This window comes from Kogia breviceps, chromosome 16 (assembly GCF_026419965.1).
Source record: "Kogia breviceps isolate mKogBre1 chromosome 16, mKogBre1 haplotype 1, whole genome shotgun sequence".
Classification (NCBI taxonomy): Eukaryota; Metazoa; Chordata; class Mammalia; order Artiodactyla; family Physeteridae; genus Kogia; species Kogia breviceps.
Window position 1 is genome coordinate 7,870,135 of NC_081325.1, and position 24,412 is coordinate 7,894,546.

Sequence of the window (24,412 nt, forward strand, 5' to 3'; positions counted from 1 at the left end):
GTCATGTTATTTTGCAGATTTTCTTTCCATAGTTGGTAAAAACTTTATTGAGGTATAATTCACGTACCATAAAATTCACTCGTTTAAAATGTGAATTGAAAATAATTCCGTGGTTTTTAGTATATTCACAGAGTTATGCAACTGTAACTATACTCTGTTTTAGAACATTTTCATTACCCCCAAAAGAAATCCTTTAGCTGTCAGCCTTCTCAAGCTCCCATCCCTAGCTTTTAAATTTTGAAAGATACTTGTGTCCTCCAAAGCAGCTTCTCCGTTACAGCCCACCATCGGTCTCTCGAAGGCCGGTTTCCTCATACTCTTCCTGTATTATGAAAATATTTCACTTTGATCAGCCTCGTAGGTGGGAAACATCTCCTGCTTCAGTCTGCGTGTATTGAATCGTGAATGGTACAGACCATCTGTTCTCCTGTTTCTTGGCTGTTTATGCTTCATCTCTGCCCTGCTTTGTGGACCTATTTTAAATACAAACATTTTGTTGTCACTGCTTCATTTTGATCCCATCCACCGGGGCAGGATGCATGCGGCAAAGACTGCTAGGAAGTTAGCTCTACGGAAACGAGAGCGCCCTCCAAAGAGGCCCCCCATGCACCCAGAAACCCATCCCGGGGCTCGTTGCCAGGGACTTACCCGTCATTACCCTGTGCCCCCCCCGCCATTCTTGTCTGTCGGATGACACTCCACCCTTCCCCAGGGTAGGTGAAATAATTGCTCCTTGGCGGGGTGGGGGAGGAATGGACTGGGAGTTCGGGGTTAGTAGATGCGAAACATTACATATAGGACGGGCAAACCACCAGGTCCTCCTGTAGAGCACAGGGAACTATATCCAGTCTCCTGTGATAAACCATGATGGAAACGAATAGGAAAAAGAGTGTCTGTGTGTGTAGATAAGTGCTTCTCCATTGGCCTCAATCTGACTTTGTCGCAATCCATGAAACACTGTTGTTTTGGTTTTTTTTTTGTGTGTGTGTGTGCTAGGCGGGCCTCTCACTGTTGTGGCCTGTCCCGTTGCGGAGCACAGGCTCCGGACGCGCAGGCTCAGCGGCCACGGTTCACGGGCCCAGCCGCTCCGCGGCATGTGGGATCCTCCCGGACCAGGGCACGAACCCGCGTCCCCTGCATCGGCAGGCGGACTCTCAACCACTGCGCCACCAGGGAAGCCCGAAACACTGTTTTTTAATGGACATTCCATGGTCTTTGTTCTGTTAAAACCCAGTCACCCTAGGATAAACCCGTCTTTATATGTACACCTCTTCCCTAGTCTGTGGATCCTGAAAGCTTTTTCACTAGCTAGGGTCCCTGGTGAAATTCTAATAACTTCCCCAAGTTGGAGGGTCTCTGGGGAAAGCTGGAGCTCTGTTTCAGCCGGGGCTCAGACTCCTGGGGACAGGTGATGCCTCACCACCACCTCCAGGCCTGAGCCACTGTGGCCTTTAGCTCCTGGTAGGTTCTTTCTGTGGGGACTGTAGCCTCCCGTGACCTCACTATCCAGGACCAGAAAGCCTCAGCCCGAGTCTGCTGTTCCTGCTGTATTTATTAGCGATGGAGCAAAACGCCCTTTCACTACTTGTGGTGGGAAGCCCGGTGCACGCCCAGCCATTCGTCCTGAGGTACCTATACCTGACCGACCGGAAAGGTTTACTCACAGCAGGTGTGACAGTAAGGTGTATGTTCAGAGAATCCCTAGCATATTTGACACCCAGCATTTGTAACACTCCCTCCTCTATACCACCAAATCATTTTCAGGATAACGTTGTGATGATCAGTCATAAGCATCATTTTCCTGACGCACTATGTAAACAATTAGAAGAAAGAAGTTTCAATTTAAAGGTGACTCAAATTGATGGATATCCAGGTGAGAAGCACGTAGTGCCAAGTCTGTGATATTCCTGCCAGACCTGGCTGATCTGAATGTAATCATGAGCAAACCTCAGAGCGGCCAGATGCAATGACTGACTGGCCTGTCATCCTCAAAAGTGTCCAGGGCTTCCCTGGTGGCGCAGTGGTTGAGAATCCGCCTGCGGATGCAGGGGACACGGGTTCACGCCCCGGTCCGGGAAGATCCCACATGCTGTGGAGCGGCTGGGCCCGTGAGCCATGGCCGCGGAGCCTGCGCGTCCGGACTCCGCAACGGGAGAGGCCACAGCAGTGAGAGGCCCACGTACCACCAAAAAAAAAAAAAAAAAAAAAGTGTCCAGGTCCTGAAAATCCAGGGAAGACTGAGGAGGTATCCCAGACAAAAGGAAACTGAGGATAGTTAAATGTAGCTCACGATTCAGAACGAGATCCTTTTTCTAGAAAGAACATTATTAGGACAACTGGTGACATGTTAATGGGTCTGAGCATTGGAGGGCACTGTTGGATCAGTGTGGCTTCCTGATTTTGATGGCTGCATTGTGGTGACGTAGGAGAATGGCCTTGTTTGTAGGGAATACGTACTAAGGAATTCGGGGCTGACGAGACAGCAGTCAGCCTCTGATTCTCAAATGGTTCAGGGGAAAAACATCATTTGGACAGTAATGTCCTTGTACTGTACTTCCAACTTTTCTCTGTTTGTGGTTCTTTTTTTTAATACAAAAATTGTTTTTAAAAACCTCGACAGTAATTGTAGCAATTGCTTGGAATATAGCCCAACCAAAAACTTTTGAGGAGGAGTATTTTTTCACCCACCTTCTTTAGAGTTGCTGGCACAGGTGACAGCAAAAAGCAGAGGGCTTTTCAAGTCAGTGTGGTTATCGCTTTTAAATTCCCTACAGACGGTACGTCCTCTCATGGTCCACCCTGGCCCGTAAAGAGGCACGGGGGTGCCCACCAGCCACCTCAGCACACCCTGGTTACGCTGGCAGATCCTAACAACTCTTCACGATTGTGTGTCAGAATCCTCCCCAAAATGATGGGACACAGGACACAGGGCCAATTGAAGCCCTGGACCGAGAAGGCCTTTGGGGGACAGTGTTAGGCTGCTGGGCTGGCCGGACTCTTACACGCTGTGCACACAGGACAAGATCCAGCCCGTCCACTGCTCATTTCGCCAGGGAAAAAATGTTTTTAAACATCCCCTGTGCTAATTAACAAACTCTTTGAGAGCCGAGTGTGACGAAGAAAGCCTTGAATTAGCTGCGCCTTTAGGGTGGGACTTCTGATTAGGGTGTTTCAAACGCCGTCTAACTACCTCGGATGGATGGTCCCGATCGTAACAACCACCCCTAGCGTGCAGACGATCCTGAACCAGCACAGACACTGCTCCCTCACCTTCAGAGCCAGCGACGAGCCTCCCCAGGCCACAGCACAGAGCGGGGAGCGTAGGGGCCCCAGCCTTTGTGGAATGTAAGTGAGGCGTCTGTCCACTTGGACGTCTGCGTGCGTGTGTCAGCCCCTCCACGGGACCCAGACAGCGTAGATTGTCACGGAAGGTTTTCTCCTTCTTGGAAGCAGTTTGCAGTTGAGGAAGAGACTTTGAAATGAGGGCAGTCCGCTCTGGCCCAGGGGAGGCACGAACTCTAAGTGCTGTCGCAGCCCCTCCCCGCGAAGCAAACCAGAACTGCGGCAGGGCGACCCACCCGTGCAAAGGGGCGTTGAGTGCTTACCCGTCCTTCCTCCAGTGGGGAGGGACGCTGCTGGTGAGGTCTCGGTCACCTGAAAGGACCCACACGCTCACTTCCCCTACGATTGTCCCATTTGGCATGTCAGCCGGGAGAGAATCCCGTGCATCCCGTCTTGTCTCCAGCCTCCAGGCGTGCCCAGGTCTCAAGCCTCGATGGGTGTAAGAGTCACCGTGGCCCTTGTGAAGAGCTGACATGCTGGGCTCCTGTCCGGGGTTTCTGATCCACCGGGGTGTGCCTAGGAGCGTGCATTTGTAACAAGCGCCCAGTATCTGTGACGCCCATGGTCTGTGGACCCTCAGAGAACCCTGATCTAGTGGCAGAAACATGCGGCTTGTGGTCAGAAAGCCCAGATTTGCCTTCACAGCCCATGCTTCACACTCTGAGTGGGACCTCGGGCCCGTCACCGGAGCTCCCCAGGGCCCGGGCTCGCCCCAGCATCCAGGGTCTGTGTTGAGGATCCAGTGTGGCAGGGAGGAAAGCGCTGGACAAACGGCGAAGCTCTGCAGGATGGGGGCCTGGCCGTGGTCCTCACGTGCACCGTGATGTGGTTCTCACGGGAGCTGCAGACACTCGGGCCCAGCGCTGTCGGTGCGTCGTGGCCACTTTTTTAAGGGTCGCTCTCCCTGTCCCCAGCCTTCCATGCGGCGAAGTGTGAGAAGCTGCAGAGAGAGAAGGCGGAGCTGGAGCGGCGCTGGGAGGATGAGGTGCGCAGGCTGGGCTGGCAGCAGCAGGCCGAGCTGCGCGACCTGGAGCGGCGGCTGCAGCTGCAGTTCGAGACCGAGGCGGCCCAGCTCCAGGAGGAGCACCGCGCACAGCTGCTGCGGATCGGGTGTCAGCACCAGGAGCAGGTCAGTCCGCGCCCCGGCCCGGCCCCTGTCCCTGCCGTGGGCGGGAGACGTGGGCGGGAGACGTGGGCGGGAGGCGGAGGGGAGCCGCTTTGGCCAGCAGTCCGTGCAGCAAGCAGGTGAGCTTCCGGTCAAGCCCGCTCCCCCCACCTCGTTTCTCTCCTCTGTCCCCTCCCGTCGTTCCCCGCAGCCACTCTGGCTCCCAGGCACACTCCCGCCTCCGGGCTTTGGCGCTTGCTGCGCCCTCTGCCTGGAATGCTCTCCCTCCCTTGCAGAGTCTCCCCAGGGAGGCCTTTCCCTTATGCAGAATTACACCTCCTTCCCCACCCTGTGCCCACTCTTCCTGTTTAAGTTTTCCTCGGCACTTATTGCTACCTAATGTATGATAACTTTTACTTTGTACCCTGTTGATCTTCTGCATATCCCGTAAGGACGGTAATGATGACACAGACACGTGTGTATCTAGCACGCGCCGTGTGCCAGGCTCTGCTCCTCCCTCTTTACATGTCCTAACTCATCTCACCCCCACGAGACCTCTAAGAGGGAGTACCGTCATTGTCCCCATTTTACAGGTGAGAAAACCGAGACTCGGAGGTTCAATAACTTGCCAGCATTCACGCTCACGCAAGAGCCAGGGTTGGACCCAGTCTGATCCCAGGGTCCGTGCCCTCGAGCACTGAACTAGAGTTTTCTGCCGGGTTTACTGCTAAATCTCTGGCACGGGACTGCCTGCCTGCACAGAGCGAGCCTTGCGTGCGTATTTGCTGAATGAAAGAAGGATTCCGCTCAGTAACCTTAGCCCGGCAGTCTTCCTCGAGAGGGTCATTCATCCTGGAATAGCCGGGGAAGAATTCCCAGGGAGGCTGTCGGCCTGAAAGCAGGTAGGAGCCTGGCGTACCCATCCCCGTGGCCGGCTGCCGTGGCCGTTACCGTGTTGGCGCCGGTGTGACAGGCAGGTTAAGATGAGAGCACTGTGCTTCCGCGAGAGCTCCTTTGCTCCTCTCTCTCCTCTTCTTGCTAAGTCCCCAAGGCTCTGACGCCTTAATGCCCACCTTCTAATTGTGTCCTGTTACCCCTAGTCTGCTCACGGCACCCCTAAGGTAAGCTGGCATTTGCGAAGAGCTCACTTTACATCTCAGGCCGGTGCCGAGTGGCCCTTCGCTATCGTGAACGCTTGGGCTGCCTCCCCGGTAGATAATCTGGTTGGCGATGGTCCCCAGAGGCTTGTGAATCACAGGGGGCGCGGGAGAAACCTCAGAGTGACAATAAGGACTATTGTTGGAATAAACGATCTCCTATTTGACGGCACTTTCTTCTCTTCAGCACCTTGGGTTAGTCATCCTCCTTTTTCTAGAGGCCTGTGGAAACGAGACACATCTGCCTGCCTGAGGTGGTACAGACTTAGAGGCTGGGAAACAGCTAGGTTACAGCTAAGGTTACCTGCTGGGCTAAGGTTAGAAGTGGAGCCTTCAGCATCTTGGCTGCTCAGCTGGCTTTAGTGGACATTTGCACGGCTGCCGTCTTTAGTCTTACCTGTTTCGTGGTCCCTTGATACAGCTCAGACCTGGTGCCGATACTGGCTTGTTCTGTGCCCCGTATCCTGGGGCTATTCGTTCCCAGTTTTACACAAAGAATGTATTTATACCCATATTCACTGACTTCTGGTCCAAAGTTCAGGGTTGGTTGAGAAGATGCCAAGAGATGGAAGGAAGGGCAGGGAGGTGGTCCCCAGGCAGAAGGATGAGCCTCTGAACAGACGCTCATGTTGGGGTGTCGTGTGTGGGAAACCGGGAAGCCAGGGCCACGGCCAGCGGAGCCCGTCCGCCCGCGGAGGGAGCTGGGGCAGAACCTCGCTAAGTTTCCTCGGTGCGGGAGCACCGCCTGCTGGGGGGTGTGGCCTCGCCTGCCTTTGCGCCGGGACAGCGGCCTTTTAAGGATTTCATACCGGGAGAGATTGGAGGCCCTGACTTTTCTACAGTTACGTGAGCCACTTATGTATATTTTAAAAGTGCTCTGTCTTATGAGAGCTCTGAGGCCTGTTCTTCCTGATCCTTTATAACAGCTCAAGTGATTCATTTAGTTATTCACCCATCTAAGCAAAGAATAGTCAGTGAAGGCCCGCCGTACACAAGGCCTCATGGCGGCCTACGGCAAGAGACGCCAACATTTATAAAACGTGGACTTGCTTGTTCCGTAGCCTCGGGTTACAGATCCAGGGAAGTTCTGAGGCAGTTTCTCCAGAAACTGTAATACTGGGTGGGAAATACAGCTTCTATGTTTAGGAACCGAGGGTTTCCTTCCAGATGGGAGGATGAGGGAAAGCTTTATGGTGGAAAGAGCATCTGCGCGCTTTACATTCGAGTAGATCTTTCCTATAGAAACCCATTGGTTTGGGGGCAGGGGGAGGGGTGGATGGTTGAAATCTATGAATGATTCAGGCCCCTGATTCTGCTGCGGGATGTTGGCTGTTACCCTGACCTTCAGCTTCTCCAGCAGGGGGCGCGCAGGCAACGAGGAAGAAGGTGAAATGCACATCAAGCCGTATTCTAATTTCCAGGTAGAGTAGACGCTCATGCTTTTGGTCGAGGGGGAGGCTCGGTGCCTGGACGCAGTGGGCATCGGCAAGGCCCGTGGTCCCAGCGATCCGTGCCGACCTCCACACTCACTTCCTCTTTGTGGGCGACGGTCACGTCCGGCAATGCTGACCCATAGATCCTGCCATGTCTGTCCTTCTCGAGCCTTAAAACTCAGGTTCACCGATGGGGCCTCTCCTGGCGCCCCGGTGCCCCGGCCGGCAGCGGGGAGGCTGCTTCCGTTCTGACGCAGGATTTTCTGAGGCTGTCCTCAGAAGCCCCCTCGAGAAGGCGGGCTGACCTCTGACTTTGCCACAGGGTGCCCCTAGGAAGATCCAGCCGCCCACCCACCTCGAGAGGCAAAGGCCGTCTCTCTCTCTCTCTGGCCCCACGTGGGCGTCACCGGGGGAGCTTCTGGCAAAGCCCTCCTCCTGTCTGCACCCCGCGCTAATGGAATCAGAGTCACGGACTGGGGCTCCCCGAGGCCCACAGCTGCAGGTGCCTGGTGTCGGCGGATGCACAGGGCCTCCTTCTTTAGCCCTGCGGACAAGTTAGGGTGTGAGCAGGGGCGTGGCCTGGCCTCCTGGCTTTCTTATGTGCCTTTAAAGATATGGTATGACTCTTATCTTAAACGTCGGATTATAAAGGTGTTTCATCAAATCAGAGCTCATTCTAGAGCTAGCAGCACATGAACAGAAGCCAGATTTCCCAAGCTTCCCTATCTCAGGGCACACGAAACAGATTTTTCAACGTAAACACAAATGCTTTTCCTTTTCTGCTCCGAATGTACTCGCCCCCAGAGCCTGGTATTTAGTGATCAGACTTGTGACCTTTGACCCTCTCCCTCCAAGACCCTTTGGCAGTTTGTCTTTCTCCCTGACCCGGCCCGGAAGCCCCTCGTGCAGGGGCCCCTGGTTCCTGAAGGCATTCTGGATTCTGCATTTTGAGCAGAGACTCCTTTCCAGAGGAGCAGTAGTGTTCAACCTTTGGAGTTGACGCTGCCTTTGTCTCGTATCCGGGACACACTTTCTAACCTTTCCTAAAGAAATCATCCTTTTAGACTAGCTGGCAGGCCCAGCACGCCCACGCTTAATCAGGACGTGCAGAGGCCACTTTGGCCATCGTCTTGCATTCTGTCTCCTATTCGTCCCGCAGAGCAGGTGCACAGCTGCCTTCAGCGAAACCACACTCTCTAATCAAATAGAATGACGTCCCTAGGGCCCCTCTGCTTTCCGGCGCCAGAGCCCCGCCCATCGCTGCCCAGAGCCTCCGGACACCGGAAAGAGGCAGAGCTGGGCAGATAGAAGCCTCTGTGAACACCTGCCCACGTGGTGGGCAGCAGAGGGGCAAAGGCACAGCCCGGAGGGGGATGAAGTCAGCCCAGGAGCTCTGGCAGGGCTGGCCGCCTGCTCCGAGTTGGTACCCAGGATGCTGTAGCAGGGACAGAAGGGATGGTGAGTCGTCTAGTTCTCCGGAAGGAGAGTCGTTCAGAGAGCCCTGGAGAGAGGAGACAGGGGCAGCTCCCCCTCTCTCATCAGATAGGAATAACGTCGCAGAAGGAGGCAAATGGGAGTTTAATCTGGTTTTCTTTAGTGAGTAAAGCGGAGACAATGTAAAGCCCATGCGTCTTCATTCTAACAGGAAGTCTTCTCTAAGTGAATTGCCGAAGGCTTCCATAATTGCATTTTGCAAATGGCTGAATGCAGTAAGCCCACAGCTCTATCCTTACCCATCGGAGAGGGTGGCTTCCCAGCCCTTTGCTTTGCTGGAACTCAGCTAAACAGCACACAGCTGCAGGAACAGAGCCTGGTGCGGGGACCAGCTGCTGCTTTTTACCCCTGGGACTGCTTGATGGGCACATAGACGGACCTCCGCAGCCAGCTCAGAACTTTGTCCTCCTGGAAGAGGGAGGAGGCTGGCCCAGCAGAGATTTTGGGGGGACGGGGGCACCCAGGGTTCTAAAAGGAAGAAAATGAAGCTTCACCCAGCATAAGTTTGCTGTGGCCGGATAATGGTTTAGCGCTTCTGTCTCATTGTTGGTGATCTACAACACAGAACATATCTTGCGTGTCCCTTGGGTCAACGTGTCTGAATCCCTTCAAATGCCTGCTGACCTGGAGGTCTTCTCAGGCTGAGAGCTCGGACGGGCTGCTGCTCCGTGCTCTGGAAAGAAGCCTAGAGCCATAGAGGAGAAGCCATGCGGATTGAAACTGGGATAAGAAAGGGGACGGCCAACAGTGCACGGCCCCTTCCTCGTAGAGGGAACAGTCTTTAAAAACCATACGCATGTCTAGAGACCTAAATCTCTTGAGAGTAAGGACCGTGATGCCCAAATTTTGGCTCACTGGCTCTCACTGGTTTCCTTCAGAACATCCTGGGCTTTCCTCTCATTGCATATGGAGGAATTAGGGGATCGGTATTTCATCCCCCAAAGCCCCTCTGAGAGGCTGTAACAGATAGATCACACCCTTACAACCATCCTTGGTATATTGGGTGTGGTATTCCATCACCACTAAATCAAAGACCTGACTCCACCAAGCCAGGAGGGCATGCGATGGAGCCACCACCCTTGCTGATCAGAGCAGATCCACCGCCAGGACGAAAGGGACTCTTCTGGAACTTAGTCCTTGCATCCACCTCTCTTTTCTGAAACCACCCGTGGCAATTTGTGTAAGAACCCGATAAATTAGAATCATACTAAGGACTGATGAAAGAGTTTTCTTTATACTGAACTGGGTAACATACCTCCAAGCAATGTGTGGGTACTTGTTTCTAACGGAAGTCACCAGTGGAGCATAAGGAAAACTAGTTCCACTTTTTTTTAACCAATGATTTGTTCTTCCAAGAGACTGAAAGTCTTTGGACAAAGATTCCATAAAAAACCTTCATATAAACAGGATTTGGACAATTAAAAACGGTAGTAATCGGCCCTTCTGCTGAGCGGATTCATAGCTCTGAGCCTCAAGTGAAATATTGTTTAATCAAGAATGGCCAGTAGATCAAAGTGAATCGTCGCATACCAGGTCCATTTTCACGTCGCAATGCAGCCTTCCGAACACTGTCAAATTCATTGTTGGTTTGGGCAGTGATATTTCTGTTTTAGTGGATGACGGTTCCTTTTACCATAGGAGAGAGAAGTCGGGCAAACTTTCCCAAGCAATGATGGTATCCAGAATGGGAACCTATCCCATTTAAAAATACAAACACTCCCATGCATCCCCTTTACAAGCGGGCTTCCTTTCTGGTGAAGAGTGCTTCCTCCTTACAGATCAAAGATCAGCCTGTGAATTATCCCCAGAGAAATGAGACCCTCTGAGAGGTGGCTGGACAGTGCTCTGAACTGGTCCGCCGCAGAGCTTCAGGGCATGGGCAGGTGCGCTGGTTCAGTGTTGTTCAAATGCTAGGTATTGACGCCTTAGTACGTCGTGAAATGAATTTAGTGGTTTGTAACTGTAACTGCAGTTTGAAAAACAACAAAGGAACATAGAATAAAAATTTAAAAACAAGATTATTGCAGGTAAGAGGGGAAGGTGTCATTTTGTGAAACTTTGGTTTCACACACACGCCCCGTGTATGCGTGTGTGTGTGTGTGTGTGCGTGTAACAATGTACAATGGTGTTTTTATAGTGGGTCACCGACAGAGAATTCGGAAAAACATTGTTCTGGTTTGCTATCACAGGGAGAGGTCGTCTTATGCAATGACTCCTGTAAGTCATAACATTTGAAGTTAAAATAACAGCTGCAACAGTAAAAATAACAAAAGCAGTAAAGATGGAAGGTGTGTGGTGGGGACGGAGATCAGGAAGGGGGAAAATAAAAAATCCTGGGCTGGCATAGCACAGGGAGATCAGCTCGGTGCTTTGTGACCACCTACCGGGGGGGATAGGGAGGGTGGGAGGGAGATGCAAGAGGGAAGAGATATGGGGACATATGTGTAACTGATTCACTTTGTTATAAAGCAGAAACTAACACACCATTGTAAAGCAGTTATGCTCCGATAAAGATGTTTAAAATATATATATATAATGAAAAACAAAAGTCAAAAAAAAAAAAATCCTGGGCTGGCTGCACTACCTGTGATTAAACTCCTGGAAATGTACCATCAGCCAGAGAAACAGTGGCTTCTTGGAAGCAGGTCCCACAGCCTGGGCAGGGGGAGGTCTGCACCGTGATCCGGGGGGCAGGTTCACGGCTGGGAACAGGCGTGGCGAGAGCACACACACTCACCTGCCCACTTGCCTTGGGGCTGCTGAGAGGGTCCTCGGCACTGGTTGCTGGTCTTGCGGGGGAGGCAAGGGCAGTGCGTTTCGGAGCTTCTTCACCCGTGGTTGTCCGACAGCCCTGGGCTGACTGCTGGCTCTGCCATTTACTAGCCTTTGGGCAAAACACCTCAAACCTCTCTGAGCCTCAGTTTCGTCGTCTGGGAAATGAACATGAAAACGTTTTCTTTATCATATTGCTGTGAGGCTTGAGTGGAGAAGCCGAGAGCAGGTAGCTTAATAAGTGTTAGTTCCCTCCAGATACCTCGCGTGCTGTAGCTCCCATCTGCTGCCAGGAGGGAGAACGGACCATCCGGTAGGGGAGGACCCTCTTCTGTCCCTTATTACCTCACGGAGCGCTTGGTGGAAGGGGAAGGAATGGGGTGGAAGGAAATGGTCCAGAGGGGGCCCAGGGCAGTGAAGAGGTGGCTTCGGCAGCTACCCACCCCACCCCGGGAGCTGCTTCCCGTTGCACAAGCAGCAGGGCTGTGGCAGTGACTTCCCTGTGACATCCCCTGCCCTGCCGCCCCCGACCCTGGGACTCCCGCGTCACCACCAGATCCTGGCTCTCCTGCCTCGGCACAAGGCTCAGGGGGGCTGTCATCTCAGCACAGTGTCCTGCCCTTGACGTCTGGGCCACTGACAGTTCCCCTCGTCGCAGTCCACCTCGGTCCTCCAAGTGGCGAGGCCACTGGAGCCCCCGGTGCTCGGCTCTCGGTGTAACCAGAGCTGTGATCTCCTGCAGGTGGAAGACATCGCCGCCAGCCATGAGGCTGCTCTCCTGGAGATGGAAAACAGCCACACAGTTGCCGTCTCGCTCCTGCAGGGTGACCACGACCACAGGGTGCAAGGTAGCTACGAGCCTCGTGCGGGCGTCCGGCCGGGTGGGCTGTGCGCACTGACCCTCTGCAGCTGCAGGCACGAGGACCCCCCCCTTTCCCTTCTTCCTTCCTGTCCTTCCTGGTGTGTCCCTTGTGTTGCTTCTCGGGTTAAGAAAAGACAGAAGTCCAGGACCCGGGTAGCTACAGCAAGTCCCCTACATACGAACGAGTTCCGTTCCGAGAGCGCGTTCGCAAGTCCAGTTCGTGCGTAAGTCCGACAAAGTGAGCCTAGGTACCAACTAACACAGTCGGCTATACAGTGCTGTCCTGTAATAGGTTCATAATACTTTCCGCACAAATAATACGTAAAAAACAAACAAACACAAAAGTAAAGAAAACATTTTTAATCTTACAGCACAGTACCTTGAAAGGTACAGCAGTCTAGTACAACAGCTGGCATCCGGGGGCTGGTATTGAGGGAACAGGCAAGAAGAGTTGCTGTCTGGAGGGGAGAGAGGAGGTGGGGGATGGTAGACCGGAGGGCTTGTCAGCAACAGGAGACGAGGGGGGCAGGCTGCAATTTCACTCATGCCTGACCTTGACGGAACGCACGTTCGCATCTTTGAAAGTTCGCGGCTTGAAGGTTCTTTTGTAGGGGACTTACTGTACTTGCCTCTGAAGCCGATCCTCTCAACCCTGCCTGAATACTGGAATCCCTTGGAGCCTTGGTCCCAGCCCAGGGTTTGGTAGCTGGTCTGGGTTACAGCCTGGGCTTGTTAAAGCTCAGGTGAATGTAACAGGTAGCCGAGCTTGAGACCCACTGTTCTACAGTAAGTGTAGAAATCGTGGACTTTGTCTTGTTTTGTGGCCTTATAACCGTCCCACAGCTGTGGTGTTGCCAGGGCCACGCCAGCATCTGATTGGGCCTGGCTCTCCACACCTTGCACTCGGACCACGTTCACCGTGGATGTAAGTGGGCTCTCAGGATCTTTCTTTTTACATTTTTTATAACTTTGAATTATCTTTGCATACGTAGGATTTTATGTGGGTTGTAACAATAGCGACAACATTTAACTAAGTACTACTAAGATTTTGACTCTGTGAAAGAAGCTTTTTACACGTTAACGTGCATTTACGTTATATAGAGAATTTGTCTTTCAATTTCCCCTTTCCTCATTTTTTCCTCCCCAGTCAGCTGATTGTTAAAGTATATGAAAGGCAATTAATTTAACAATAGATTAATAAATTCTAAAAATTGGAGAATTAATATCAGAGTTTTAAAATGGTTTTTAAATGTTCTTTGTAAACAACAAGGCCCACTGTGCAGTAATCAATACTCATGTGATGGCGCCCTAGAGCACCGACCCCACCGCCTCTGGGAACTACCAATGCGTGGAGAAGTCCAAGCTGGACGCCAGGGAGAGGACTTTGCTGAGAACTGGTTAAATGTATTACCTGTTCCTGAGAGCGTGTCTCATGCTTAGGGTACCAGTTCCCACCCTTGGATGCACACTGGAACCACCTGGACAGTTTTTTGAAAAATACTGCTGTGTAGCTCCCATTACAGAGGCTCCGATTTAATTGCTCTGGGTGGCAGCCCAGGCATCAGGATTTTTTAAAACCCCCCCGGTGATTCTAATGTGTAGCAAAAGTGGAGAAGCACTGTCCTAGAGCACAGTCTTAAGCATGGGACAGGGTGTCAGGACCTTAAGATAATGAAATACGTTATGAGTGCACACACTGTAGGAAAATGGTCTCAGGAAAGGGAACAGCAAGGGAAATGTGACCATGAGTGTTGCCTTTTGTTTCCGGATTTTCATACAAATAGACTTGGTAGATTTTTCAGACTAATGAAGTCTCACTTAGATGCCACATCCAGGGCCTTTGAATTACATATAATGTGAAGACAATGTAGGCGTATGTAATGGTAGCTAAAAACTTCATTATTTATTATGGATGATGCTATTAAAAGTAATCATTTAGACAAAGGCAGGTAGACTAGAAACCCACATGGTTTTATGTCAATAAAATAAGCACAAACTTTTTTTTTTTCCCCAAACGTAAATTTCAGCTTTAACAACTGGATTTCTAAGAGACCTTAACCATCATTAGTTAAAAGATTTGGGTCAATGAAACCACAAAGTTTTTCTTCATTGCAGCTTATGCGAGCCGGAATGATAATCATTGGTCTCCAATACTGTCCTGTGCTAAGCATATGATCCAGGTTAATTAATGAGACCTTTCCTCTCTCCAGTTATAACATGAAAACAAATTGCTTGTGTAGCTAGAATGAGATGGGCTTCACCCGGCTAATAAGACTATTCCCATCTGGAGGAAAATAGAATCCATTTGCTTAATAACTCTTACATGACATCTTTTCCTGCCTATCTTGCAAATTATCACTGGAATGACACTTTTCGAGGAATAGAATTGCTCCAAACTCCCCAAGAGGAACCAGTCCAATGAGTCCTTCCTTCCATCTGAGTGGCTTAACATCGACTCTTTGCTTAAGCAAATCCTAGCATCTGTGGTTTCCAGAATGTGGCCCAGAGGCCACCAAGGTGACTTTGCAGGCACAGCACTGGTCCCGTTCACCTGTCCATTCTCCAGCAAGCCCATGCTCCGCTCTCCTTGGAAAGGTCCCTGCTTCAGCCCAAGATTGCAGCTTCATGGTAGAAAAGAAGAGTGATCCTGGGAGGGAAGAAAAGGGAGATTTAAGATTAATTACCTAGTGGTTTTACCATTAGGAAAAGTTGGAGAATCAGTGAGTGCTGTGAATGGAGAATCTGACTTGGCCAGGGTGTTGGTAGAGCTGGGTATAAAAGTGAGTGAGTGAGTGTGTGTGTGCTTGTGCTCTGTTTGCTTCCCTCCCTCCTTTTCTTTCCTCTTAACCCTCGCCCTTTTCTCCTATTTCCTTCCTCATCCTTTCTCCCTCTCTCCTAAATAGCATTGCATACAATTTCAAACTAATGGAGAGGTCTCTTTAGGCTTAAGTCCGCTATATACTGGTGTCCCTTACTCACCTATGTCACTAGTCTTAGCCTGGCAAAAGAATCTTGTTTAATCCCTTTTCAAAAGAAAGATCAACTTAACAATTTGATGTCTTCTCTCCAGAACTGATATCTACCCACGAGCTTGAAAAGAAAGAGTTGGAAGAAAATTTTGAAAAGCTGCGGCTGTCATTACAGGTTAGTGTTTCCTTAACTCCAACATCAAGATAATGGCAGCATTGTTATTCCTGTCCACAGACATTTATCCAGCACCTACCGTGTACTGGATCCTGTACTAAGCATTGGAATATGGGGGTAAATAAGACCTACCCCCTGCCCTTAAGGAGTTTACTGCCTACTCAGAGCTGTGCTACAAATAGTGACAGATGAGCACGGAAGGTAACACGTACTTGCACAGAATGAATGATACCGTTAGCGCCACAGGGGTTCCGAGAGCCCGCTCCCCGTGCGCTTGCGCTCAGAGCCATGCTCGGGGAAAGGGGAGGATTAGGGAGCAGAGCATTCCAGGCAGGGGGAACAGGGTAAGGAGACTCATGTAGGGCAGAAGTCACAGGACATGTTCTGGGAACTGTAAAAGCAGCTTCAGTCCCCTGGAGGTGTAACGAAGCTTCTTGGCGTCCCGCTTAAAACCTACACAGAGTGTGGGTCTCAGATGCCAGGGGCGCTGCCTGGCTTCCTTCTGACCCCGAAGGGGAGAATGGAGCTCTCTGCCTTCCAGAGACCCCAGCCAGCTGCTCCTGTGAAAAGATGTTGACCGCCCCCAGCCCTAGAGAGGGGCTGCCTGGGAAGCCAGGGGGAGGTTGGTGTCCCTGCTTCCATTGCCAGCTGTGGATGCCCCAGTCATAGAAAGATTACCTTTTAAATATTAGGGGCATTCACAGCTGGAAATTTGGGAGGTGATAACCGTAATTCTAATACAAAGGCAGGAATTTTGTTTCTTCGGTGGCTCACTTTCCCCAGGCAGTGTTTCTTGCACGGAGCCTGCCCTGCCGAGAAAAGAACCTAGGGTTATGGATTGTCACACTGTTGAGTGTACTATTCAAAACATTTTAAATGGGAAACCACCTGCTGCAAACCCACCCCCGATCCATCGACCCACGGATCCGTCGGTGGGCGTGCACATGCCCACGTGCTCCTCGTGTGGCTTATCCTTGGCAAATTAGCCCCAAACTTCTTTGTGTAGCCCATACCCCACACCACCCAGATATATTGCCCTTAAGGAACACAAGCCAGGAAAGTAACAGCCGTACTGTGATGTATCAGAAAACCCCAAACGCTCCAAAGCCAAAAGAAGCGAGAGTTCTGTTTCATCCATGAGTCTTCACTTTGCCACTAACATCACACGGTCATGCATTGTGCACATTTTAGTGGTAACTCATGGGCAGAATCCATTTGAGCTGGAGATTTTCTGGTGTGAGGTGGGTACAGTTGCTTAGGCCAGTCTCCTTGGGCTACTGGCAGCTAGAGAAACAGGTTTGGGGTAAAAGATTTGGGTTTGAGGTTTAAATCCCCACCGTACCTTCTCTTAATAGCTCTGAAATCTCGGACAGCTACATAAGCCGTAAACCTCAGTTTACCCATCTGTAAAATGGGGATAATACCAGTTCCTTCCTCAAAGTGTGAGCAGCTTAAGGGAAATAATATGTGTGTCAATGAAAAAATTAATCAATAGTCAATCCAAGAAAGAAATGGAGAATTTTATTTGAGCCAGCCCGAGGATTAGAACCCAGGAGACAGTCTTTACGTGGTATACAATGGAATTCTACTCAGCTGTAGAAAAGAACGAAATTTTGCCATTTGCAGCCACATGGATAGACTTGGAGGGCATTCTGCTAAGTGAAATACGTCAGACAAAGAAAGACAAATACTGTATGATATCACTTATATGTGGAGTATAAAAAACACAACAGACTAGTGAATGTAACACAAAAGCAGCAGACTCAAAGATACAGAGAACAAACTAGTGGTTACCAGTGGTGGGGAGGGCACATAGGGACGGGGGAGGGGAGGTACAAATTGCTGGGTGTAAATAGGCTCAAGGATGTGTTGTACAACACAGGGAATATTTTGTAATTGCAATATTTTGTAATAACTGTAAATAGAAAGTAACTTTTAAAAATTGTATTAAATTTTTTTTAAGATTAAAAGACAGAGCGCTAAGGACTGTCCCTTAGAGGTCAACGCACAGTTCTATAAACTTCTGAGACAAAGGGTCTTACATCAAAGTAACATATTGACAGTGTACATAGTCCAGCAGGTCAAGTAGTGGGTCATCGTGACCCCTTACAGGATTGAGAAAGGAATGTTATCTCCTAAGGAGTTACCTTGCTGGCGCCAGGAGAAAATTGCTTTTTTTTTTTCTGGTGAGCAGGCATTCCTGTGTCTTCTAAGGGGATCTAGTTAATGTATAATGCAGATGCACAGTGCACACTAAAGAGGGGTAGTGGCCCAGATGGGCAGAGAGAGAATTTACGTTTAAAAATGTTCTGGTCCTGCCTTAAAAATAAATTGATTTCATCATGGGTAAAGGGTATAGAGCACTAGGCAGCAGCTAGTGCTATTATGATAGTTTCAGGCGTTGTTACATTTGCCGCCATCATCAGTATTATGGGGCCGTCGGTTAACTCCAAGTGGTCCGTGCTGGGCCAGGGCACCAGCTGGGTCTTGGCGCTCTTCCCTTGGCATAAAGTGGCCAATCCAAGTTGAAGAACAGCACGTCCTGTCTGACTGCTGGGGCACCTTTGTGTGCCTGAGGATCTGTTTTGAATAATGGTGAAGAAAGCAGAAAAACCACAGTGTGACAGTTTAGATGCCACCTAGATGGTTCTTGCCTGAGTTTTTCACTGTTTTACTTTTTAATGGAGGACAAGAGGCTCGAGAGGAATGCTTGCTCTGACGAGGCTTGTACAGGAGGTGGATAGCACTCCAGTCATTTTATTTTTTTTTGCAGTAAAATAATAGCTAATGTTTATTGAGCACTTACTGTATGCCAGGTACTGTTCTACATATTAACTCACCACCATCCTCTGGGTTAGGTATTATTATTATCACACCCATTTTACAGATGGGGAAACCTGGACACAGGGGTTAAACTACGTAGCGCTCCAGTCATTTTATAGTCACGTTCTGCGCATGCGAGCCGGCGCCCAGCCGGCTGTCCTGAGCCCCGATTTACACGTGCTGGCTCACGCGCCTTCTAGCTGCCAGTGACACTGTCCTGCCCTCATGCACCAGCATGTGCATTTAATGGCACTGTGGGGGGCTTTTATTTCTTAAAAATGAAATGGAAGTGACTGGAAACAAAAAGGAGAGAAGGAAAAGGAACCCGCCAAGGATGGTTTGCAAAACTGGGTTCTCCGTGATGACGGGAAAGTGCTGGAGCCAGCACGTGCTGCGTGGCAGTGCCCTCGCGTGCCGTTCCGTCGTTGACCGCACCCAGCGGCTCACACGTGGTGAGCGGGGCCACCTCTCTTGCCAGAAGTGCTCACGGGGAGACCTCAGTCCCTGGGTTTTAATGTTACAGACATGGTGATGGGGGTGGAGAACTTTGGAACCCGTGGCCCCGGCCGGGCACCGTCTCCTCCCTCTGCTTGGGCGTCAAGGCTCTGTCCGGCCTCCTCTGCTGCCTGCTGCCGTCGGTCAGGGCCGGGGCTGCGGGGAGAGGGCTCGGCGGGGTGGCACCTGCGCCGGCAGCAGAGCTGGGGCCCCGGGCCTCCCCAAACACCGTTCTCTCCACAGCGGCCCCGTGGCGGGCACGTGCTGGGATGGGGGTCAGGAGGGTCCTCCGCGTCGGGGGGAAGCGTCTGAACGGGACAGACTCCACTCACGTGGCGGCTCAGGCCAGGGGCCTGCCACGCAGGGGCGCCGAGGGGAGGCCGGAAGCTGGCTGTGGAGGAAGAGCGGATGTAAGGTGGGCTGGGGGCAGCGAGCCGAGAAAGGCGGATGCGGAGGATGCAGACGCTGCGTCAGCGTCACTTGGTCCCGAGGGCTCGGGGTTTTATGTAGCGGGGTGAGGGGCTCAGGCTTGTGCTTTAGAAAGCTCCACCCCACCCGCCCGCCCAGAGCCTGACTCCTCCTGAGGGCAAACGAGTTGCCGGGTTCGGGACAAAGTCAGCGAGTGGCTCCACCGCAGGTGGAGGGAGTATGATCAGGAGTGTTTGTGGATCCGGTGACGTAGGAGGCAGAATCCTCCGGGACCTGCCATCACTGTGTTTAGTGTGGGGGGAGGGGCTCGGGCAGAGCCAGAAGTCAAGGTTGGTTCAACAGCTTCTGGCTTGAACTTAACAAATGAGAACAGTTCTTCTCTGAGATGGATTAATCGTCCTTCCTGAAGCTGGGGGCTAGAGGCACCCCCCGGACTAAGATGCCTCTCTGCTGATGGGCTGCTGCTTTTGTGAAGTCAGATATTAAATTATTAAACGCCTCTGCTCCGCAAGCTTCTTGCTTTCCCGGGGGTGGGGGGCGAGGACAGCTCTCTGACCTCAGGAGGCGCTGAGTCGGGCCACCTGCTTCGAGTGCCCCACCAGCGTGCATGTACTTTCCGTGTGACAGAAACATGCATCTGTCAGTGCTCTGTGGTCCATTCTGGACAAGGCACAGAGGCAGGGAGACCCGGGGCCTCTGCCTCCTGCATGCGAAGGCCTTTTGGTGGAGCCCGGTTGTGGGGGGGGGGGCTCTGATCTGGACGCCCTGGGAAGAGCCCCCAGGGCAGGGTGGTGGCCGTCATCACCGCCCCCCAGGTGCCGCGTCTGCAGGGGACCGGGCTGGACGTCTCGTGCGTTACCTGCAGGACCAGGTGGACACGCTGACCTTCCAGAGCCAGTCTCTGCGGGACCGAGCCAGACGCTTCGAGGAAGCTTTGAGGAAAAACACCGAGGAACAGCTGGAGGTACCGTGCGCTCCTGGTCTCCCAGCATCCTGGCAGGGCCCTTGCAAGGCAGATCTGTTGGACCCCAGCAAGCCCGGGGCTCCCCCAGCAGTCACCCCGAAGACAGGGCCCCTGTGCTGATCTGACGCCAGAGCGACAGCGGTCAGGGCCTCTGGAATTTTAAGCGTGAGCCTGTCGGCGCCTGTGCCGAGTCAGGATGGCCCTGGGTTCTCCGTCTAGGTGTTATTCTTGCCTCACTGCACACGGCTCCCCGGCCCCCACCCCTGGGCTGCTGTGACGAGCTGGGCCCGGGAACACCTCACCCTGGCCAGGCCCCATCCCAGCCCCACGTCCCATTCCCTCCCAGCGCCGCCTGCCAGGGAGGCATCCCTGAAGCCCCAGTTGGTAGGGGGAGGGGTTTTTCCCCAGAAAGCCTGGCACGGTCCCTTCCCTCTGATGTAAGGTGCCAGATAAAATACACGAGGCAAAATACACAACACCCAGTTACATCGGAATTACAGATAAATGAGTTTCTTAGTAACAAGTTATGTCTCATGCAATACTTATGTGAAATTCCAACATAATTGAACATCCTGTCTTTTTATTTGTTACATCTGGCAGCCTTATTCTCACATTTCCTTTTCTACAACGCCTCTTCTGCTTCTTAAACCACTTTGCTCATTTCCTATGCATGGTAGGGGGCGGGGCCCTCCATGGACACAGTTGGGACCTTTCAATCCCCACCCGTCTGTTGAATCAAGTCGTCTGCGTGAATGTTAAAAGCCAATGTTGAATGTACTGTTTTTACCCGCTAAGTTCCCTTGGGGCGATAGGTTGGTAGCGCCCGGCCACCCCAGGATCCGACGTTTCGGGGAATGACGGCTTCATCTCTCCTGTTCCCCGAGGAGCTGGGTTTTTAGTAGCTCTCCCGGTGGAAACTCGTGGGCATCGTCACCAGGGAAAGCTGTGAGCATGCTCGCCCTCTCGCCCTCTCGCCCTCATTCTCCAGTGCCTGTCAGGAAGCCTGTTAATGGATGACTAGATTTCGCTGAGTTCATGGTGCTGGTGAAAACTGGGCTTTGCCGGGATGCCTGGTAAATAGCTCCTTGCTCTCTGCCCCTGTAGATTGCATTGGCTCCCTATCAGCACTTGGAAGAAGACATGAAGAGTCTGAAGCAGGTATTAGAGATGAAGAATCAGCAAATACACCAGCAGGAAAAGAAGATTATTGAGCTGGAAAAGCTGGTGAGTTGGTCTCTTTCCTTGGGAGGCCCCAGGAACCTGCATAATGTTCCTGCTGCCATCGTGGATGTCAACATTAACAGCATCCAGGTGGGGGCCCTTACATGTCCGGTGCTCACAGCCGGGCAGAAAACGCCTTTCTTAGGAAGCCTGGAGTGCGGGGACCTCAGAGGGGGCCTCGTCTGTAGAAGCCTGGGGCCCGGCTGATGCGGTGCCTGACCCCCGCCCACCAGTGTGGCGTGCCGATCCATCCCCTCCCCGGGGAAGGCGTGCGGTGAGCCCGCGCCCGCGGACCATCGCTGACGTGCGGCAGGCAGGGCGCAGACGCTTTATGCGTGTTTGCTCTTTAACTCTGACAGCAACCCACCGAGTAGGTGCTGTCAGGAGCCTCCTTTTACAGACGCGGAGATGGAGGCTTAGGACGAGGTCATGTCTCACCCAGAGCCAAACAGTGGTCCAGCCCAGGCGGGAGCCCTGGGCCAGAGCTCCAAGGCCCGGCTTTCACCGTACTCTCTGCCTCACCTTTCAGCCTGGCTCCCACAGAACTAGCAAAGGGCACGCCTTTGGGGGACTAGAGCAGCCAGAGTTCACTCCCCGCCCGTGTGGGTGCAAGGGCTGAAGCTGAGATAGTCATCCAAAGTTAGCAGTGAGAAGCCTGCCTCCAAGGAGATGCCATTTTTTTTTTTTTTTTTTTTTTTGCGGTACGCGGGCCTCTCACTGTTGTGGCCTCTCCCGTGGCGGAGCACAGGCTCCGGACGCGCAGGCTCAGTGGCCATGGCTCACGGGCCCAGCCGCTCCGCGGCATGTGGGATCTTCCCAGACCAGGACACGAACCCGTGTCCCCCGCATCAGCAGGCAGATTCTCAACCACTGCGCCACCAGGGAAGCCCGAGATGCCATTCTTGAGGGGAAGGTTGGCCCAAGGGTCGCAGGTAGATTAATTTTTTCTTTTTTATTGTTATATTTAAAATAAATTTTGATACTCTAAAAGGAAATACAATTTCCTCTAAAAGGAAATTATAAGATATAGATTAGAAAATTAAAATATCATATTTCTACACTATTAATATTTCCAGAGCCTGCCTTGTGTACAAGCGTACACACCCTAACGTACAACCCACACATACATACGAGTGTTTTGTATCCCGCTTTCTTTCAGTTAGCAAATCCTCAGCTTACCATCTTAGTAACCGATCACCTCCTCTAACTTTTCACGTTCTCCATATGTCTTGGAAATGTCCTTGAAGCCGCTATATCCAAACCAGGAGCTGGTCCCAGACCACCTGCTGCATTCAGTTGTCACGTCCCCTCTCCTGCTCTAGCACCATCCCTCTCTGGGGACATCTCTCGCTGCACGGATGCGTCGGTCAGGATAAGGGCAGACGGGGGTGTGAGTGCCTACTGCCAGCATCAGAGGCAATGCGGGCTTCCTGGCACCTTCCAGCAGCCCAGAGCTTCCCAGCAAGGCCAGAGCTGAGGCCAGCGGGGGGCTCGCAAACAGAGCCCTCCCCTCTCAACCCTGCAGCCCTCCTCCTCCAGGCAGGGCCATCTGCATCGTTATCTGGTCAACCGCAAGCCTCTGGGCTGCTTCGGCTGTTTTTAGCCATGCCCCAGGCGTTCTGCAGGTACGCAAGAGTTCTCGTTCCAGAAATCTTTCCAGGCAGAGGGGTGGGTAGGGGTCCAGGGAAGAACTGATTTAGTCACTTCCCATTTTCTGGGAGCAAAGATGAGGATGGGGTGAAAAGCCTTGCTGAAGAGCAGGGGCAGAGCCTAGTCCTTTGGCTCTGATGCCTAAGCCTGATGCATGGAGAAGTGGCGGGTTTTTTTAAAGATTACTCTAGCTGTGAACTTATCACATTCTTTTCAACAAATAATTTCTTTCTCAGTGCATCTTAGAATGGAGCTCTACTTTGGCCAGGTCTCAGGCCCTGGGGACACACTGACAGAGGGAGCGGGGTGTAAGTTGCAGAGGAGTGTAGCAACCACAGAGGACGTTATCTTCTGATCGTGTGCCACGCTGGGCTTGAGCTGCACGTTCCTGGCTGCCCAGAGCCTCAGAGGGAAGACTAGGTCCACGCTCTTTGTATTTGCAGCCCTCCAGTAATTCGCAATGTCGTAGAGCGCACACAGGCCTGGCCAGAGATGCCAGTGCAGGGCAGACGTCCTGCTGGGAAGAACCGGGGGACCCATCAGCCAAACCAGGCCCTCGTGCTGCTCACGGCTCATTCCTGACAGTGGCAGGGGTCTGGGGACACTCACTGTGAGAAGTATATTCTACACAGGAATCCAGTATAGGCACACACATAAACTGCATATATACAACACATACAATCCACTATATACACACACATAATGTATCTAAAAGGGAAATATGTACTGTATCTAAAATATATACAACAGTACTTTGACTACACACAGTGCACTCTGGTATTTTCTATTCCGTTTTGTTTAAAAAAGGGACGCTGGCCCCGCCCCTCCACCCTGAGCTTACAACCGGCTCATGCATGGCAAACTGCAGTTTGGAAAACACTGTTCTTGATAATGTTCCAGAGCCCAGAAGCCAAGGGCATTGGTCTACCATCTATCCATAGGGCCTTGCTGAGAAGCTCTTGACACTGCATCTTTTATAGGCAGAAAAGAACATTATCCTGGAAGAAAAGATCCAAGTTCTCCAACAGCAGAATGAAGACCTCAAAGCCAGGATTGACCAGAGCACCGTCGTCACGAGGTAGGTGGGCCTGGGCGTCGGAGCTTCCAAAGCACGTGTCGCCGACAGCATGGCTTTGCTCTTGACCTTGGAGTGCTCTGCTTTTGTCCTCACTCCTCCGAGCCCTGAGGCTTCCCACACGGGCTCTAGGCACTCCCCACGTGGAGGGAAGCATAGAACACGCCGCTCTCAGCACCCAGCCGATGCCCGGGCCCCGCAGAGCGGTGGGTCCCACCTTGGCGGAAATGAGTGACACCAGCCAGAGCCTGGGGCACAGCTGGGAGGTGACGGGGATATTTCTGGAGGAGGTTTTGAAGAGGCTGCCAGCTGGGGGTTCCCAGGCTAAAGAGAACCACCGTGTGAGCCGACGCCGGGCTCCATCACCGGGGCCCGTGGCTGCTGCACCAGCGCTGGGCCAGGTGGTCACGGACGAGGAGAGCTGGCCTGGCCAGAGGGCAACAGGG

General features: G+C 52.1%; 2 protein-coding genes across 17 annotated transcripts in view; one reads left to right on the plus strand and one right to left on the minus strand.

Annotated features, from left to right (window-relative positions):
• The window catches only part of MTUS2 (microtubule associated scaffold protein 2), a 499,652-nt gene that overhangs the window by 473,986 nt on the left and 1,254 nt on the right, over window positions 1–24,412 (plus strand). For 10 of the 11 annotated variants that reach the window (XR_010837215.1, XM_059041785.2, XM_059041788.2 and 7 more), the window contains 6 exons: window positions 4,257–4,471; window positions 12,046–12,151; window positions 15,236–15,309; window positions 19,922–20,020; window positions 21,125–21,244; window positions 23,872–23,969. Coding sequence is in view for 10 of the 11 variants with exons in the window: in XM_059041785.2 (XP_058897768.1) it covers window positions 4,257–4,471; window positions 12,046–12,151; window positions 15,236–15,309; window positions 19,922–20,020; window positions 21,125–21,244; window positions 23,872–23,969 (712 nt within the window). In the remaining variant the exon portion in view is untranslated. The remainder of the gene's footprint in view (window positions 1–4,256; window positions 4,472–12,045; window positions 12,152–15,235; window positions 15,310–19,921; window positions 20,021–21,124; window positions 21,245–23,871; window positions 23,970–24,412) is intronic. The other variant, XM_067016457.1, reaches the window with a different exon arrangement.
• SLC7A1 (solute carrier family 7 member 1) overlaps window positions 12,512–24,412 on the minus strand; it is an 86,295-nt gene continuing 74,394 nt past the window's right edge. For 5 of the 6 annotated variants that reach the window (XR_010837221.1, XR_010837220.1, XR_010837219.1 and 2 more), the window contains 2 exons: window positions 15,988–16,118; window positions 12,512–14,812 (listed from right to left, as the gene is read on the minus strand). The gene's annotated coding sequence lies outside the window, so the exon portion shown is untranslated. The remainder of the gene's footprint in view (window positions 14,813–15,987; window positions 16,119–24,412) is intronic. The other variant, XR_010837217.1, reaches the window with a different exon arrangement.